The 17234-nt window shown below is 37.2% G+C and overlaps 1 protein-coding gene across 2 annotated transcripts in view; it reads left to right on the forward strand.

Annotated features, from left to right (window-relative positions):
• LOC108972784 (protein Teyrha-meyrha) overlaps positions 1–17198 on the forward strand; it is a 52239-nt gene extending 35041 nt beyond the window's left edge. The window contains exons 4-9 of one of the 2 annotated variants that reach the window (XM_018939585.1): positions 11043–11662; positions 11767–11928; positions 12482–12845; positions 13927–14179; positions 14273–14627; positions 14870–17198. In XM_018939585.1, the coding sequence (XP_018795130.1) occupies positions 11043–11662; positions 11767–11928; positions 12482–12845; positions 13927–14179; positions 14273–14627; positions 14870–15070 (1955 nt within the window). In that variant the 3' untranslated portion in view covers positions 15071–17198. The remainder of the gene's footprint in view (positions 1–11042; positions 11663–11766; positions 11929–12481; positions 12846–13926; positions 14180–14272; positions 14628–14869) is intronic. The other variant, XM_018939586.1, reaches the window with a different exon arrangement.
• Positions 17199–17234: the final 36 nt, after the last annotated feature.

Below are 17234 nucleotides of genomic sequence, written 5' to 3' on the forward strand. Positions count from 1 at the left end.
AATCGCGTAAGCGGTGTCTACGCCAATCAAGAAGAAGAAGAATGATTTCAGAGAGATTGAAAGACATTTTATGAAACCTTGACGTTACTCTAATTATCTTTAGTACTCTAAGATTAGGATAGAGAATTTTCCTTCATAGAGTAAGTTGTTTCAGTTTCATGAGCGGTGAAACGTCAAAGGGGGTCAAATTAGCTATAGAAAAACTTGCGTCTGATTATAAATTTGAGTTTAAAAATTCCCAACACGTACATATTTTGTGTGATTTCAGTAAATGGCGATGGCGATATACCCTTGATTCAGGATCTTTCATGATTATTTTCGGTTTTAGCAACCAACATTTAGCAAGAAACAGCATCAACATCACAGTCGTAAAATTACTGAAAATTACTGTTATTGCTAATTTTTCCTTGTATAAAAAGCAGGGATTTTAGTATGATCAAAATGATAACAGGCATGGCTATTACTTTAAATCTAATAAAATGATGGTATTGTGCTAGTAAATGTGTAAAATTAAACGTATTCATTTATTATACCTAACTATTACCGTGTATTTTCTAATTTTATCGTGAATGTTCTTACTCCTCGGTCTTGTCTGTTTGCAATTTTTTTTTTGGATCATAACCACAAAAATATCAAAATCAATGATGTACAATAAATTAGCACTTTTTTAAAATATCGAATTAAGTGTTATGTTTATGCTATGCCATGCCGACGGCAATGTGCGACCATATGGCAACGCAAATGAAGCACCGTAAATTATACAAAAGCAAGCTGCAAACATACTGCAACTGCAACCTCAGCGCTCACAAATAAACAAAGTCACAAAAAGGCCAAACAAAGCACCGCCTGCCAATGACTCGGTGCATGCGTGTGTGTGTGTTCGATTGCAGACCAAAAGTGTGCGGGGCGCTCAAGTCACAAGTTTCGAAGTGTGGTCAGACGCAGAAAGCGTCAGAAGTCAAAAGTTACACCAAAAGGAGAAAAGTGAATGCGTGCAACTGTATGTACATATGTATGTGTCTATGCGTTTATTTAAGCCTTTCAGCTGGCAAGCCCGGACAACATACAAAAACGGGGGGAGCGACTGTGATTTATCGCAGGGTGAGTCAATATGAGTGTATGTGGGGCATGAGAATGCTGTGGAAAATTCATGGATTTTTGAAATTCTTTAATTGGCTTGCCACATCATTTCCGTTGAAGGATTTACAAATATTTTACACCAATTTACATACATTTGTAGCTAAATTAGGCCATCAACTGTTTAAATGTCAACATCAAACGATTTGCATATGGTAAATCGAACAGACCATATACAGAATTGTGTACATGCACACATATACATTTATTATATATATGTTATATATAATATAAATATGATTCTGTTGTCGCACGTGCCTGTCATACTTGCATGCCGCTATGCGTCAAGCCGACATAAATAAACGCTTCTTCATGGCCACTATGCATTTTGAGTGTCCTCCTGGCAATTATGTTTTGTTATTGTAAAGGCGCTTCTTAACGCCACTTGCGCTTATTTGCGCTTTTTGCAAAAAAAAAAAAGACACAATGCATAGAACCCTTTGAGCTGCTCACTTTTCTTCTGCCAACCGTCAAAATTAGCCATTCATGCCGCCGCTTCCAAGCACTTGACTTTTCTGGTGGATTTTAGTAACAGTTAATGTTGCAGGAATTGCGCTTGTTTGAAAGCATGCCGCCAAGCCTTTTCTAAAATATGACTTTTCTTTGATTTTATAATTGCACTTATGCTTATTATTACTGGGTGTGTAATGTAAAGAATCTCTAGGAATAATTTCAAAAATATCTTTTTATTACTGCTCGTATTTGCTATCAGATATTTGAAGCTGCAAGAAAAGTAAACAATTATTTTCATATATGCCGTTCGAAGGTAATGAAACAGCAAACTATTATAAAGATTACAGTGTAGAATTTATGTTTAGTGGTTGCATGTAAGGCAATAAAGTTGAAATACTATCTAATACCTATTATAGAAAAAATGTATTTCGTACAACGTAAACGATTGGGGATAAGTTTAGGTATACGATCGCGCACAAGAGAAGTATATTCTTTATATTACAGCAATTGTGAAAAGGATTCAACTAAAGTCATGAATAACAGAAGAAACTATTAAAAAATTTATTTGGAAAAAATATTTTTAAGCGTTACCAGTATAATGAGTGGATTTTCATGTGTTTATTTGAAAATTTCTCTTTCTAATTTTTAACTTTTGTGAATGAGATAATGTCATTTGTGCTGTTTCTACACTTATGTATTTAAATGTTCATTCTTTTGTTGCTCGCTAACATATGAGCGAAGTGGCTATCTTGTTGGTTATCATTAAAGTCAAAAGTTATCATTAAAGTTAAGGTTAACACAGTTGAACATCCATAACTCAAACTTCTATATATAACTCGAAGTTCTCCATAATTTGAACTATTGAATTGACAATGGCGTTTAGAAATCAAATTTCATACAAATCTTCTTCTATAAAGTGAACTTTTAAATTGGCATGTGATCCACTACGTCGGATTTTTCGGGAAATCCCGCTTTGTTAACAACTGCCGACGTAGAAGTCGCCGTTCATATTTATCCTTTCAAATGTTGCTATTACAGATTATTTGAGGTACTAGTATTTCAGAACCGAATATTTGAGACCCAAAATATTTTTATTTTATGTTTTAATAAAAATTTCTATAACTCGAAGTCTCCTTAACTCAAAATTTGTTTGTGGATTATGGTGATCCGAGTTAGGAAGTACAATTGTATTTCAATTTAGTAGAAGAAAATCAACTGCATTTATTTTTTCAATATCTCTCATTTCATCATTAAAAGTATCTACAAACGACATTAGAGATTTAATAGAACTCGTGGAGAGAGGACTTTCCTTCTCAATTGCCTACTTAGTCCTAAGGAGCACCCGTTGGATTTCAAGGCTGATATTGTTGTTGGTGTTGATGCTGGTGCTAAGATTTCTAACTAAACCTAAATTATTTGAAAGCGATTAAAATTTTCAGATTCTAAAAAATAATACCGTAAGAACCGTTTCTAATATTTTGGACAACATGAACTGGTTGACTTTTTGTGATAGGAACTCAAACAGATATATACTGCAGAATTCAGTATTTCTTTTAAATATTCAAAAAATCATTAATCGTGATATAATACGATTAGAAATACGCCACATATTTCTACGACAACGCTCTCTAATATTAAAACTGTGTTTTTATAAATAGGTCTTGTATTAAGAAACCTTTTCAAATTTTATATTATAATTTATCAATCATCTATTGTATTGACATAAGGATAATCCACAAACACAAAAATAACATATACCAAACTAACGAAAGAGAGAAACGGGGGTGTGCTTCGTAAGTTCCATTTAACAAAGTAATAAAAATTAATCGTCTGCTCATTCAAGAGGCAAATATGCGGTAAATTTGGCTTTAAAAACTTACTCCCCATCTAAGCATTTCGAGCAGCACGCAGCAAAAGCAACAAAAACAGCATTCGGAATGCCAACAAAAGTGTGCCGTTGGAATTTGAAAATTGTTTTCATTACATTTTTGAAAATCTATAAAACTCACACCCGAACTTGCGTCCCCAACGGCAGCATTTTTCCTTGGGTGTAAACTGAAACATGCATCGGTTGTTGCGAATGGTGGGCGATAAATAGGCGAAGTGGGTATGTAGGTACAGCAGGAGTAACGACTTCAGTCCAGACATTTACCGCTATATACAAATTTCTTTATTTGATTATGGGGAGAGGTAATCGTTTTAGATATTTGGAAACAAAACTGATTTAACAAATATATGCCTGTATACTATATATGTATATATGTTTCTGGTGGTCATAAATTTTCTAGGTTTGACTTGCGGCGGAAAGTATTATAAGTGGCCAAATGGAATCAATGAGGCGCGAGTGGTGCCGTCTCAGTCACTTTGAACACGTATTTTACATGTTTGAATTGGTGTAATTAATTGATTTGACTTTGGCAATACGAAACATTTCGGGATTTCTACTCCTGTATATCTATGTATACACTTAGTTGTGTTTATAAAATGGAAAGGGGGTGTTTGCATATACCTACATATGTACACATGCAATACTTATAATTTAGGGTGTTTAATTTGAATTGGATACCAATAATATGGATTTATTGGTTCAGATTAGAGAAAGTAAATCTTATGTTTCAATAAATCTACTTTTATTGTTTAATAAACAGTTGAACTGAATTGATAAATAAGACGAAAAAAGCGAAATAATGATTACTTAATGATTTCTCTATTTGTATGGATATTTTATTTTTAGCATACATCCTATATATGTATAAGCAGACATATAAGGTGAGTTCCAAAGTAAACAGGACTTTTTGAATCTAGCGCCCCCTGGTGGCGCCATCTACTTATATGTCGACTAATGCGTTAGAATCTATCATTATCGATTGTCCAGTGAGAATTTCATGACATTTCATCGATTGATCGAATTTGTCCATGAAAAGAAAGCGTTATGCAGACGTAGAGGCCATTCAAAAAGCTTGCACCGTCATTCTGGGGGCCATACCGGCCAACGAGCTAAAACACTTGTTTTCGTCGACGTCATCTAGCAGGAGGACCAGGAAACGTGCTGTTTCGACGGGGTCAGACAAAAGGGAAAAAGTTGTTAGATGAGTAGGGTTGGCAGGGCATGCAAAGAAGTGGTCAGTGTCATACGGGGTCTATTCTGGATAGGGTGGTAGGAGTTTAACCTACTAAAATATTTAGAACGAAGCTACGCTAGGGTCACTCGGTTTCTCGCGGCAACTCGAGCTCTTCGTCTGCAACGGGTGGTGGATTGACTCCAAGAATGCCATTCACGGGAAGGGAGTCGGTGAAAGTGTTGATAGCTCCACTGTGAATGGCGGTCAGTACCTGTCGGAAGTCAGTTGCGTTCGAAGTCCGTTCGGCGTACTGTACGATGTCGGTGACGTAGTCAAGGAAAGACTTCTTGATGCTCCTAGGAGGCGGTTTCGCTCCAAGCAAGTGGCTGATTTCTGCGAAAACATCCCAGCAGGAACTGCCGCATAAGCATCCCGTCGTGGTTCGGAGTGCAGTATTCTGACAAGTCTGGAGTTTCCTCATTTGCGTACCACTGCATCCAGGCGACCATATTGGTGCTGCGTAATTGAGGACCGGCCGGCCGATTGCCTTGTATGTTGCCAACAACGTTTCTTTGTCTTTTCCCCAAGTGCTGCCGGCTAGCGACTTGAGGATTTTGTTGCGGCTCTATGCATTGGCCTTATAGGACGACCCCTTTGTTGGCGGGTTTCCCAGGGTCAACGGCAGCTTCGGCTGGGAATTTGGGGCTGATTTTCACCATTCTTCTAGCGGTGATACAACGAGTGGTAATTGCTGCTAACTCCTTTCTTAGGAATGAGTAGAACGTTGAAGGTGCTCTCAGTAAATTCTGTGAAGCCGAACCAGTTAGCTTGGTTAAAGTGAACGAAGGTGCGGTTGTCCACAGAAACAAAATCAGGAGGTTTCACGAAACAAGATAATTATGGGTAGATGGTCTGATGCGAGAGTTAGAATTGGTCGCCAGGTTATGCTATTTATCAGACCCCCACTAGCAATGGTAATATCTTTCGAGCTATTACATGTGACCATAACTGTGGTGGGGGCTTCTTCATTCATTTTGCAGAATGTCGAATCGTCAATCTGTTCAGCCAGCTCCATCCCCCTACCTTCGTTTGACAGGCAATAATGCCAAAGATCAACGTGCGTGTGAAAGTCGCCTAGTACTAGCCGGTTTCGGTCGAAGTAACACGCCTATATTCGGGTGATATCCTGTAGGACAACATGTAACAGGGGGAATGTATAGTATATTAAATATTTCGAGCTCGACATCGCCTCGCCGGATAGCTATACCCTAACATTCTAGGGTTATATCCCTGCCGTCGATGTCTTCATCGATTAGACGATACTGCACGGTGTTGTGCTATATTAAGGCTAGGCCACCACCACCATTTTACGTATTACGTTGAAACCAGCCCAACTCAGAAGATCTGAGTGGCTGTTTAATTTGGTTTCTTGGACCGCAGCTATCGATACGCGTTCCCGATTAATAAGTGCAACTATCTCCTCGCTCTTACTTTGGAGTCCGTTGCAGCTAAATTGAAGAACGCGGGTTTATCGCGGATGTCCGTGGGTGATCCTGGGGGTGAGAAAGTAGCGTGTAGGTGGTGTTTGTTGCAGCTGCAGAACCCGCAGGAGCAGGGGTCGCCGTGGGGTGGTGATTAGCGACGCCACTGTTGTGTGCTGCGGGGGCGGACTGCTGCAGCATGGTTCAACGTACGACTCACTTCACTTACGCAAGGTGCGCAGGCCGGAACATGCCGGGAAGTGACACCAGCCAGTGTAGGAATTGCACTTAACTGATGTGACGTTCCGACGTATGGCGGCCTGACACACGGAACAGACTGTGTGAGGAACCAAGAGTTGCTGATTGGTTCTTGCACGAGGATTGGAGCGGAATGATGGTTGGGTGGGGACAAATCAGAGTGGGAGCTATGGGTCCTGTTTGAACTCTTGGGGTCCGTGGAGGAACTCGGGGTGAGTAGTGGCGGGGCGCGTGAACTATTTGCTGATTGCCACGTAACTCGTCGTCCACCCCTGTGGGTCTTAAGGTCTGAGCAGGTCTTAAGATGACTCCATCTATTACATGTGTTACACCTGACCGAGGTGGAGTTTGGATGGAGCCTTTTTGCGCAAACGCAGCAAAAAACTTCCTCCGGGCCCGGGTTGGACTCAATGCCAGCACGAGTCAGAAGGATACGGAGTAACCCTGTTTCAAGACATTGCTCCAATGACGACAAACAAAGATCAACACTTACCGATCTAAACGGGGTTACATCACCGAAAAAATAGACCTTGGTTGTATAAAATCTGAGTCAATTCCGGTGCGTAAAACCGGCTGTCGTGGGAACACTCATTCGACATGCTTTTGGACCGTTTTTTTTTTTAGTTTTGTTTACTTTGGAACTCACCTTATATAATTTGATAGATTTGTAATAAATCTTGAAAATATTTGTCGGAATATACAATTTATTGAAATATATTCGTCACATTATTTTATTAACCCCATTCCCGATATCCACTATTTCTCATATTAGAGGAAAGAATAGGCAAATACAAAGTTGTGAAGTTTAGATTATTATTAATGTTTTTTGCCCTGTGTGTGTAAAAAAGGGACATGGCGCTCTTATTGGTTTAATGTATGTCTCCAAAATCACTAAATGTGGTGCAATAACCTACTTCCATATAACGGTGTTATTAAAAACTATTTAAAGTCCGACAAATCGATAAAAAATTCACTTAATGCAAGTCGTTTAAGGATCCCTACCGACACTGTAAAAATGGATGATTCCGTCCATTTCCGTTGTAGGGGTAAAGTTAAAACTACTAAGAGCGCGATAAGTCAATTCCTAAATTCACCAGAGACACACAATGTAAACCTTAGATGGTATGAGAGGGGTTTATAAAAGCTGTGATATAAATTAAACGATTGATGTATCACCGCCTACTTTAGTTAAATCCACCTTATGAGCAAAAATTTTCCAAATCGAAAATAAAAACTGCTCAAGCCCTTAAGTATCGAATATTTGATAGTCCTTTCCTGGCAGTGGCATATCTATGTGTCCACAATGGGTATCTGCCGACGTGTGTGTTATCTCAATGAAAATGGGACAGCGATGTGCCTATTATGGAAAAACTTGGGCGAAAACGTGACCTAGCCCCAAATTACATATATATAACATCCGGGTGACTGTACTCCATATGATCCTACCTTAACGAATCTCATTTTATTAGTATGTGCCATGTTAATAGCATATAGTATAGAAAAAATCGATTGGATAGTGATTTTCGTTTTTGTAACAAATCTAATTTCGAATATATCGGCCAGTGTATGTGTTATATACAAGTTATACTTACTTATATATATGTATATATATATTCCGATTTCATTCATTTTTGAGCGAACTTAGATCCTCTAGTTTAATTGGTTGAGGAGATATTTTCTTTAAACCAATTAGAGGGCGATGCCACGCCCACTTATTCAAAATTTTTAGCTCACAGTCTCGTTTTATTACTGCCATCCTTTGTGTACAAGTTATAGTTCTTTATCTTATTTTGGGGCTTAATGGTGTTTGGTGCGCGTGGGAGTGGCCCGATTACGCCTATCTGCAATACGAACTGCAATGCCGAGAAACATGTGTACCAAGTTTCCTTAATTTTTCTCAAATTTTACTTGAATTAGAGCTTGCACAGGCGGGCGGAAAGACACACCGACCGACAGTAGTCACTCGGACTTAAACTCGTCTCTTCATCCAGTTTAAAGTGATACAAACAACAAAATTATTATACTCTGTAGCAACATGTTGCAAGAGTATAAAAGTGAGTTTGTGAGCTTTATTGGCTTGGTTGCTTATGTTCAAAAGATTGACTAAAAGACTCTCGATAACATATATAATGGTTTATCTAGCTATTGACTTCTTATTACACTTTCTCTATTTCTCTTATTGTCAACTCCAGACACCTGAACCATCTGTGATTTGATATCTAATCAAATAAGATACTATACTCAAAAATATAAATACTCTGCTCTAAAAATTACATATAACACTTTACATTTACATTTACTAATTTCAGTTAACTTTTCTTATTTAAATTTGTTGCATTACATTTCAAATGGACACAATAACACGAATGAGATCATGTTTTGTTTATTAGCACCCAAACGGCGATTTATTTTAATAAATTTAACACCCACAAAAAAGTGTAAACTGTCACAAGCAAAGCACTGCTTTTCGGAGCTGAAAACCACAAAATGAAATGTCGCTGTTAAGGGCAACCAGCGAACCCGTTTGCAACTGTTCATAACAGTTGAAGCGGTTGGAAAATAAAAATTAAATAACTTTTGAACAATTATGTTTCGCCACACACACATAAACATAAAATAACAAAAACCGTTATTTACTGTTTCGCTTTTTGATATGTTACAATGCCATTTTGAGCTTATGAATTAAAATAAAATGCAACTCTGCCGTCAACTGCAATAAAGCGCTCTCGTAGAGGTTGGCTTAAATGATGAGAAAAATACATCAACCAAATTTATTTATTTTTTGTGTTTATTATTATGGTTCATGCACGACTTCACCACAAAGCCTAAAATACAGACTAGGATAATTGGGTGCTTAGTAGCGCAGTCCTATTCCGGCGAACCCATAATTAAAAATGGTTGTAAGCGATATAAGCTCTTTCACAAAAATAATATAAACAAGTTTAAATTGCCACATTAGAGATAACAACGCTTAAAGTTTTTCTCAAAGTCGAATTTCGAATCACGATTGTCTTCCATGAAGGGGTTATACATATACAGCTAGAAGGCCGAAAAAAGCCTTTAAATTTATTGATCCAAAAATTTGTACACATAATATGCTATCTTTTAATCGTATTTGAAGACTTTGTAATAGTAAAAATATTTATGTGGAAAGGAACTAAAGCTGATCTCCGAAGCTCCTCTAAAAAAGACGATCCTGAACTCGATCTCTGCAATGAAAAAAATCAAAAAGATTTCGTTAAAGTAATCCTAAATCTAAAACATTTCAATCTCTACAAAATGGCAGTTTAAAAAAATCGTTTTTGACCTAATTTCATCATAAATTGTTTATAAAAAAAAATATTTTTAGGTAAGGAAAAATCATGGTTTAATTGCTAAATAATATATTTAGGAAGCTCGTTTTAAAATTTTAATGCACTTTCAAGCACTCTAGAACGCCTTTTCGAATTCGCATATAACTCAAATATTCACCGGAGTGTGTAAAAATAAAATTTAAAAACATAAATAAATTTCTTAAAAATTCTAACTGTCAATCAGACGTTATTGCTATGTTAATTGGACCAATTCAGATTTTTAGCAGACTTTAGAAAAAGAAAGCAGCCAAAATAATTATACAATATCATTTTCATATTATATATATGATTTAGTCAAGAAAACTTAAGCAGTTATAAAAAAAACTATCGGAACTATTTCTATACTGATATGGTACATGGTCATACATAAGTCAGTTTTTCAAAAAAAAAAATATAATCATACAAATTTAAAATATAAAAAAATTCTCTCTCAGATTGCAAGAAAATATCGCCTAGATTTTTCGTGCTGGATTCCCTTCGCTATAAAGTGCTTGACAAGAATAAAAGCCCATCCCTGTCGACCACTTACCGGTAAGGTGTTGATTACCGTTCTCCGATCTTCAGAGTATGATGTCCTCAAACTGTATCCTGAGGGGCAAAACTATCAGTGTTCTACATCATTTTCTCTTTTATCATTATAAATACATAAATAATTATTAGACCACTATCGTATGCCAAATGCGATATATTCATTGCACAAAGCTCCAATATCGTATTATTAGAGAAAACTAGTTTTATGAATAAATTAATTAAGTGATTAAAAACCTAAGTTATCAAAACTAGTTGCTAGTTATCTATAAAGTACCGAATAATCGCTCAATTTACTTCAGACTACATTTATTTAAAATTTTATGGCATTTCCCATTAAAGAGAACTTTTTCATGCCGCCACTTATATGTAGTTTAAGTGCCATATATGGGCATTTAGTGGGAAATTAAACTTTGCTCAGTAATATATTTTATTAAATATGTTTTCATAACTTTGCACCTCAATTTTTCTCCACTTAACTGCACTCATTCAAAAGTGTCGAATGGCCAATTAAATCAATTTAACACACATTTAATTAAATGCCCACACATTACTGTCCTTGCTGTCGTTTGGCAAGCCTCAGCAACATAGCATACAAACGAGCAACGAAACCACGAAAAAATGTATCAAGTCACGCAATCATCACCCATTCAAATGGCAACAATTCACCTGCCCATTTTCCTGCCAACACTTGTAACAGACCACAGCAAAAAACAATGCGCTGAAAAGAGATTCCTACTGATTTTTTACACATTCGTCTTTCACCACAGATGTACACAACAACAATGGCGGTGGCAGTAGCAGCAGTAGCAGTAGCGGGGGCATGGTGGGCATCAAAGCGTCATCAGCAACTACAACAGCAACTTCCATGGCGGCCGCCGCTGCTGCCGTAGCCGCCTCAGTGGCGTCAACCACATCCTCTCCCGCGTCAGTAAGTCATCTCGGCCATCACCATCATCACACACATCACCATCACCATCATCCGAATGGTGGTCTGTTGGCTGCGGCGAGTTTGGGCGGCATGGGCGGTCTCGGTATACCGGTAAGCTGTGCCGGTTTGCGTAGTGTGGCGAGTGGTCTCAGTGGCTTGACCACAGCCGGTGGAGTCGGTGTGGGCATTGGCAGCAGTGGCAGTTCGAGTGGCAGCAATAGTAGCGGCGGTCTGGCGAATGCGCTCAGTCTGCCGCCGGGTCATGTGCCAGATATTTGCCCAATCTGTGGTATCAAAATTTCGGCCGAAGAATGGAATTCACACTTTCTGACCGAACTAGATCGACTCTATAAGTTGAGTTCGGGTATGGAACGTACGAATTTACAGGCATCTTATATGTTTGCACCGCCATGTCCGGCACAGGAGAACGCCATACGTACCAGCCATAATCGGTGGGAGGTGAGTGTCGTGTTGCCGATGTATTAAGAACAAAGATTATGTATTTAAAATGCTTGATGTATAGAAAGTTAACGGTTTATTAATATTGTCAATTTTATTTCTAGACTTTTCAGCGAATACGCAATAATAGGCAAAATCGTCTGAGAATAAAGGGACGAAAACGAAAATATGGCAATGATTTATATTTCATGGAAAATCTCTTCTGCAATTCCTGCCCAATATGCAAACGAAAATATGCGATTGAAGCCGGAAAGATTCCACCTGAGGTAAGTTTCTACCAAAAACGAAACAAAATTTATCCTTACTATAGGTTTAAAAAGAATAGAGTATGCATATTGCTACATAATGAAACGAACTAAAAATCTTTCATAGCAACTATAAGAGAGAATTCTTTCTCCTTCTATAATTCATGACGTTTCGAACTAATTATTTTGACCAACAAAAAGTTTCAATTCAAAAAATGAGTAAACTTTAATACTGTTGTAATATTTACTTCTAGTTTGGAATAGTTTAGGTAGAATAGTTTAGGTAGAATTTCAGTCCCAAAAGAGATCTCTGAAATTAAAACATTTGACAATTGTTACAAATCGGAAACCCTTTCTTAAATACATACAAATATAGTACGAAAAATCGTAAATACCTTCGAGCCGGAGGTTATGCTAAAGTACTATTCAAATCATTGCAAGATTGGAAATGAATCCCTCCTTTTAAGAAAATAACCTATAATTTGTTCTGGTTATGATTTACTAAGAGAAAAGCGAAATATTAAGGAATATTATATTTGGACATATTTTTTACTTGTTTTAAAAATGATTGCAGGATGATACCAAAATGCAGGAAGAAATCGAAACGGTCGACGTTGAGAGTTGTAATGATGATGTTCCGGACTCGGGCTCCGAATTGACGACGCACTCTCAACTGAGCGTGAATAGCATGAGCCACGGGCATCACAGCAACATTGTCAACACAACATTGAGCAGCAATATGCATAACAGCAATAGCCAACCAGGAAAGCTGGATGGCATCTTATATAGAACGGCTTGTGTAATTAATAAGGACACGGCAAGTAGTGAGGATGATTTGAATGCAACCAGCACCAGTGGCGGTAATATAACGCAAGCGTGGAATCAGGCGCAGCATCACTCAGCGCCCACCATTACTGCACAACAAGGACATATCAGTGGTAAGCAACTTTTACGGGTTATAACTATTCTTGGAGTTTTGTAGGATTTTAGGATTTTGGATGAAAGCCGATGACCGAATATCATCAGTATAACAACTTCGGCTTGAAAGTCTGTTAAAGTAGTAAGAGGCCATCCATAAATTATGTCACACCTTCAATGGGGGAGGGTATCACTCAGAAGTGACATTGTGTGACAAGGGGCAGGGGGGTCAAAAGCTTTGTGACATCACAATTCAAAATATGTAATGATTTCATCCCATCTGAAACAAGTTCTATATGATAGTTTTGCCCTAGTGTCGAGTCATACTTATTTAAAAGGTCGTGTAGCATATGTGGGCTATTCTTTTCTTCATATAAAGCCACCAATCAGCACAAACAATCACATAAAAAATAAGAGCTGTTACCTATCGCGCCAATTCTTCTCAAAGAATTGCGGCTAGACGTGCTCGAGTGATTCTCTGTTTAATCAATGATTACGATGCTTTATGGATGGAAGAAGACGATGTTGATACGAAAAATGTTTCTGACATCCAAATTCAGAACGAAAATTAAGTAACTGATTTACCAGTAATAAATGATATAAGTGGGTTAAAAAGTCCTTAAATTTGTGTGACGTAATTTATGGATGGCCCCTAAAGGTCTGCTAAAATAGACAAGACTCTGTATAGAAAATGGAAATTCTTGAAATTCGTTAACCTTGGTCCTTCAATGAGCCTAATAATCTACGTAATTATCAGAAGAAGCAATATATGTAGTTAAAAATGGAACGACTCAATAATATCCGAAAGTTATCAAGCACTTAGCAAGATCCTTAGTGATAGACATAATCTTTGGAGGGGTCCTCCGCCCAAGTTTTAGATGGAGACTGAAGAGTATCTAACAATTGAGAAATATTTCTTAATTAGTATGTCCATTTTTCTTACAAACAGATCATATGTTGACCCTAAATTTTCAACATCCGGACATTTTTATAAAACTGAAACTTTTAGCAAACAAATAAAATCTTAAGCAAAACAAATATACTCATCCGTGCACTTTACGTATATGATTTATTTTTACTCACTCTCACCACCAATTACAGTGAAAAATGTCAGTGAACTGTCATCGACAACCCATCACTTCTACAACGCGGACTCGTGTGGCGCCGTTGATGAGCGCTCCAGCGGTGGCGCTGCGGCCGGCGGCAATTGTAACGGCAAGGATGTTACGATGGAAACATGCAATGCCAACGACAGCGATGAGGACGTCATTGTCGATGACGATGATTCTATTAAAATGACGAATATCTGCAGCGGAAAAAAACGAAAGTTCGATGAAACGGTAGTTAGTAGCAGGTAAGCAAGCAATTAAAAGTATACGCCAATTTTTTTAGGCAAAATATTTACTTTTGTTACATTTATTTGTATCTTTTTGTTTTTAACTTAAAGGACTTCGGATAATCACTCGCCGATGGTCGAACAGGAGCGGCCACGTTCGGAGCCGCAAGTGACCAGTACTGAGCCAAACATTGACATTTCTAATAATAATAACAACAACAACAATTCCAAATACAGCACCTTCGAGGAGCTGCGCGCTAAACAGCAACAACAAGTAGAGGCAGATAATGCGCACAGCATGGGCAGTATTGGTGGAGGGGGCGGCGGTGTTGGCAATGGTGCTAGCGGTGGCAATTGTGGCGCTCATACAAATTTAATGGCAACGGCACACACGCAAATGGACTTAAAGGTGGGATTTAGTTCGGATAATAAACCGGACGATGAAAACAAATGTTTCATTTGTAAGGTACGAATAATTTGAGTTTCTGTCTTCCGTCTTGATAAAAACAAAGATTAAATATGAAAAAACGCTGCACTAATCTCTAAAATACTCGCTGTCTCTTTACCATATTACAATTTCTATTTGCACATAAAAATTCTTATATACTCAACTACATATGTATGTTTCTATGTTCGTTTGTACATGTTTCGCTCATATTTCTTACAGAAGTAATGCAATCACAAAATTTGTCTGCTCTTCTCTTTAAGACAGGTATAAAGGATTTTGCCACGGAGTCCTTCTTCCGCGGACGGAATTTATATTTTCATCAGAGTTGTGCCAATGTGATGAGTAGCTATAGGTTGAGTAAAGACTTGCAGCAGCAACAGCAGAATCTAATACACCAACAACAACAGCAACAACAGGAGGTACGCAAATCGCCATCGCCACAACAATTGGTGAATCTTTAAGAATTTATTCAACAATCATAACTCATACATAGTATAATATATACCGTTATACAAAACACACACGGAATTCGCTCGTATATTTGAAAAACTAAATGTTATTTGAACTGGAAAATACTACTGGTGGGACGAATAATAAAACGCAAAAAAGTTCATGCCAACATTAGGGATGTTCTTATTTTAAAATGGATTTTTAATTGGTAGTTATATTATGGGGGTTAACTGGTTTGTAAAAAAAAAATACAGAAAATATTCATTTTTAACCGAGCTTACGAGCGTAAATAAAAAAAATCAATACTTACTTATAACAGAGAATGTTAAATTTAGACAGAGAATGTAATTTTTAGTTTTAGCTATGCTGCAACACACTGAACAACAATCAATATGTTCTATCGGCAAAAAGGGGCCTCTTAGTTTACTATTGCAAGACGCCCCATTGATTATGAGGAATGTATGCACCAAGATCCATAAAGAACATATAAGGGCCATAGACAGAACATTAAAAGATCTTAGAAACTCCTTTTATTTCATGGGAGGGATAACTTTTGTATTTGCCGAAGATTTCCGACAGACTCTTCCTGTGATTAACGGAGGTATCCGAGAAGATATCATCAAAGCATGCTTAATATCTTCGCCCTTATGGACTTCGATTGAAAATATAAAATTACGAACGAATATAAGAGCTTGGAATCACTGATGGTGATTTTCCACAGCAACTGCTTAAACTTGGGGAAGTAATTTTTACTACTCCAATTTTAACAGTAATTGTAATATTTTTCTGGATGATTTTTCTCTAGGCCAAATAGTCCATAGTTTAGGAGTTTTAATGTATATAGTGTATATTATTAGTATACCCTGATCTCCAGAATTTGCATGAGAAGGAATTTCATTGGTTGTGTTCTAAGGCAATAGTGTCACCCAGGAATGATAGTGTCAACGATATAAACGATCTAATATTCAAAAAGGTCCCTAAGAAATAAAAAAAAACGGAACGAGTCTGCTTATTAAGGAGTTGAAGAACAATTTAATCGTAGCAACCATTATCACCGGCGCAGCAGCTGGTCAACTAGCTCGTATAGCGAGAATTCCGATGATCCCAAGTGATCTTTCAATCCCATTTAAACGGCTTCAATTTCCGGTGAAAACATATTTCGCTCTAATTATAAACGATTCCCAAGGCCAGACTTTCGAATTAGTAGGGATTAAAAATTAATGTTTTACTCATGACCAACAGTATGTTGGTCTATCGCAGGCCGGAGGTCCGAGAAATCAATTTATATTGCTGCCTTAAAATAAATTAACATTAAATGTCGTTTACAGGGAAGCTCTGATTCAATAAGTAATACATATAGTAAATCATTACATCATTTAACCAATTTTTAATGACGCCACGCAAAAACGAGAAAGTATGTGTGGGAGAGTGTTTACAAAATTATAACTTTGAAGTGATTGTTTAATTCCCGTGTGAAGCCGTGGCGGCTGCTAGTACCAAATAAAAGAAGCATAGGCCATTAGTTCCTTATTAAATCCTTTAAAAATACCTCTTTAATTTTATCCTGTTTAAATTTCGAACTAAAGGCCAAAACGAAAGCATCGTTTAATGAATCAGTGCAGTATCTATAAGTTTTCTACAACTTTCGGTTATTCTGACTTAGCGATTCGAAGTCACAGAGGAGGTAAATTTTATAGGAGGGAACATATAACAGTGAAGAATATTTCGCATTTTTTGGCTAGTTAGTGACCATTAGCAGGTTTAAAAATTCGTCTATTCATCCATCTGTCCCTATACACGCGAAGTACTCCCTCAATCTTTCAGATATCGATTTAAAATGGAGTAAATGCCCTTTTCTTTGCAAGAAATTTCTCATTTGTCCGAACCAATGACATCGGACTACTATGGAATGTAGCGTAAAACAGACCAAGACATTGTATGGAAAACTTTTGTAGTTGACAAGATTTCTTCACGAAATTTAGCTTAGCTCTTAGTCCAAGGCAGTGCTATAAACGCAGAATATATTGTTCAGTTCAAACTACTACTACCATGCAAACTGTCCGATCAAAATCAAGATATCTATTTTTATGATCTTTTATGTTTTAAAAACAATATTTTACAGAGAGGATTATAGCTTTTGTACAGTCGAAGTTAACATTTTTTTGTTTTCATTGT

The sequence above is a fragment of the Bactrocera latifrons genome, unplaced genomic scaffold, assembly GCF_001853355.1.
Source record: "Bactrocera latifrons isolate USDA-ARS-PBARC rearing strain unplaced genomic scaffold, ASM185335v1 scaffold_422, whole genome shotgun sequence".
In the NCBI taxonomy this organism is placed as follows: Eukaryota; Metazoa; Arthropoda; class Insecta; order Diptera; family Tephritidae; genus Bactrocera; species Bactrocera latifrons.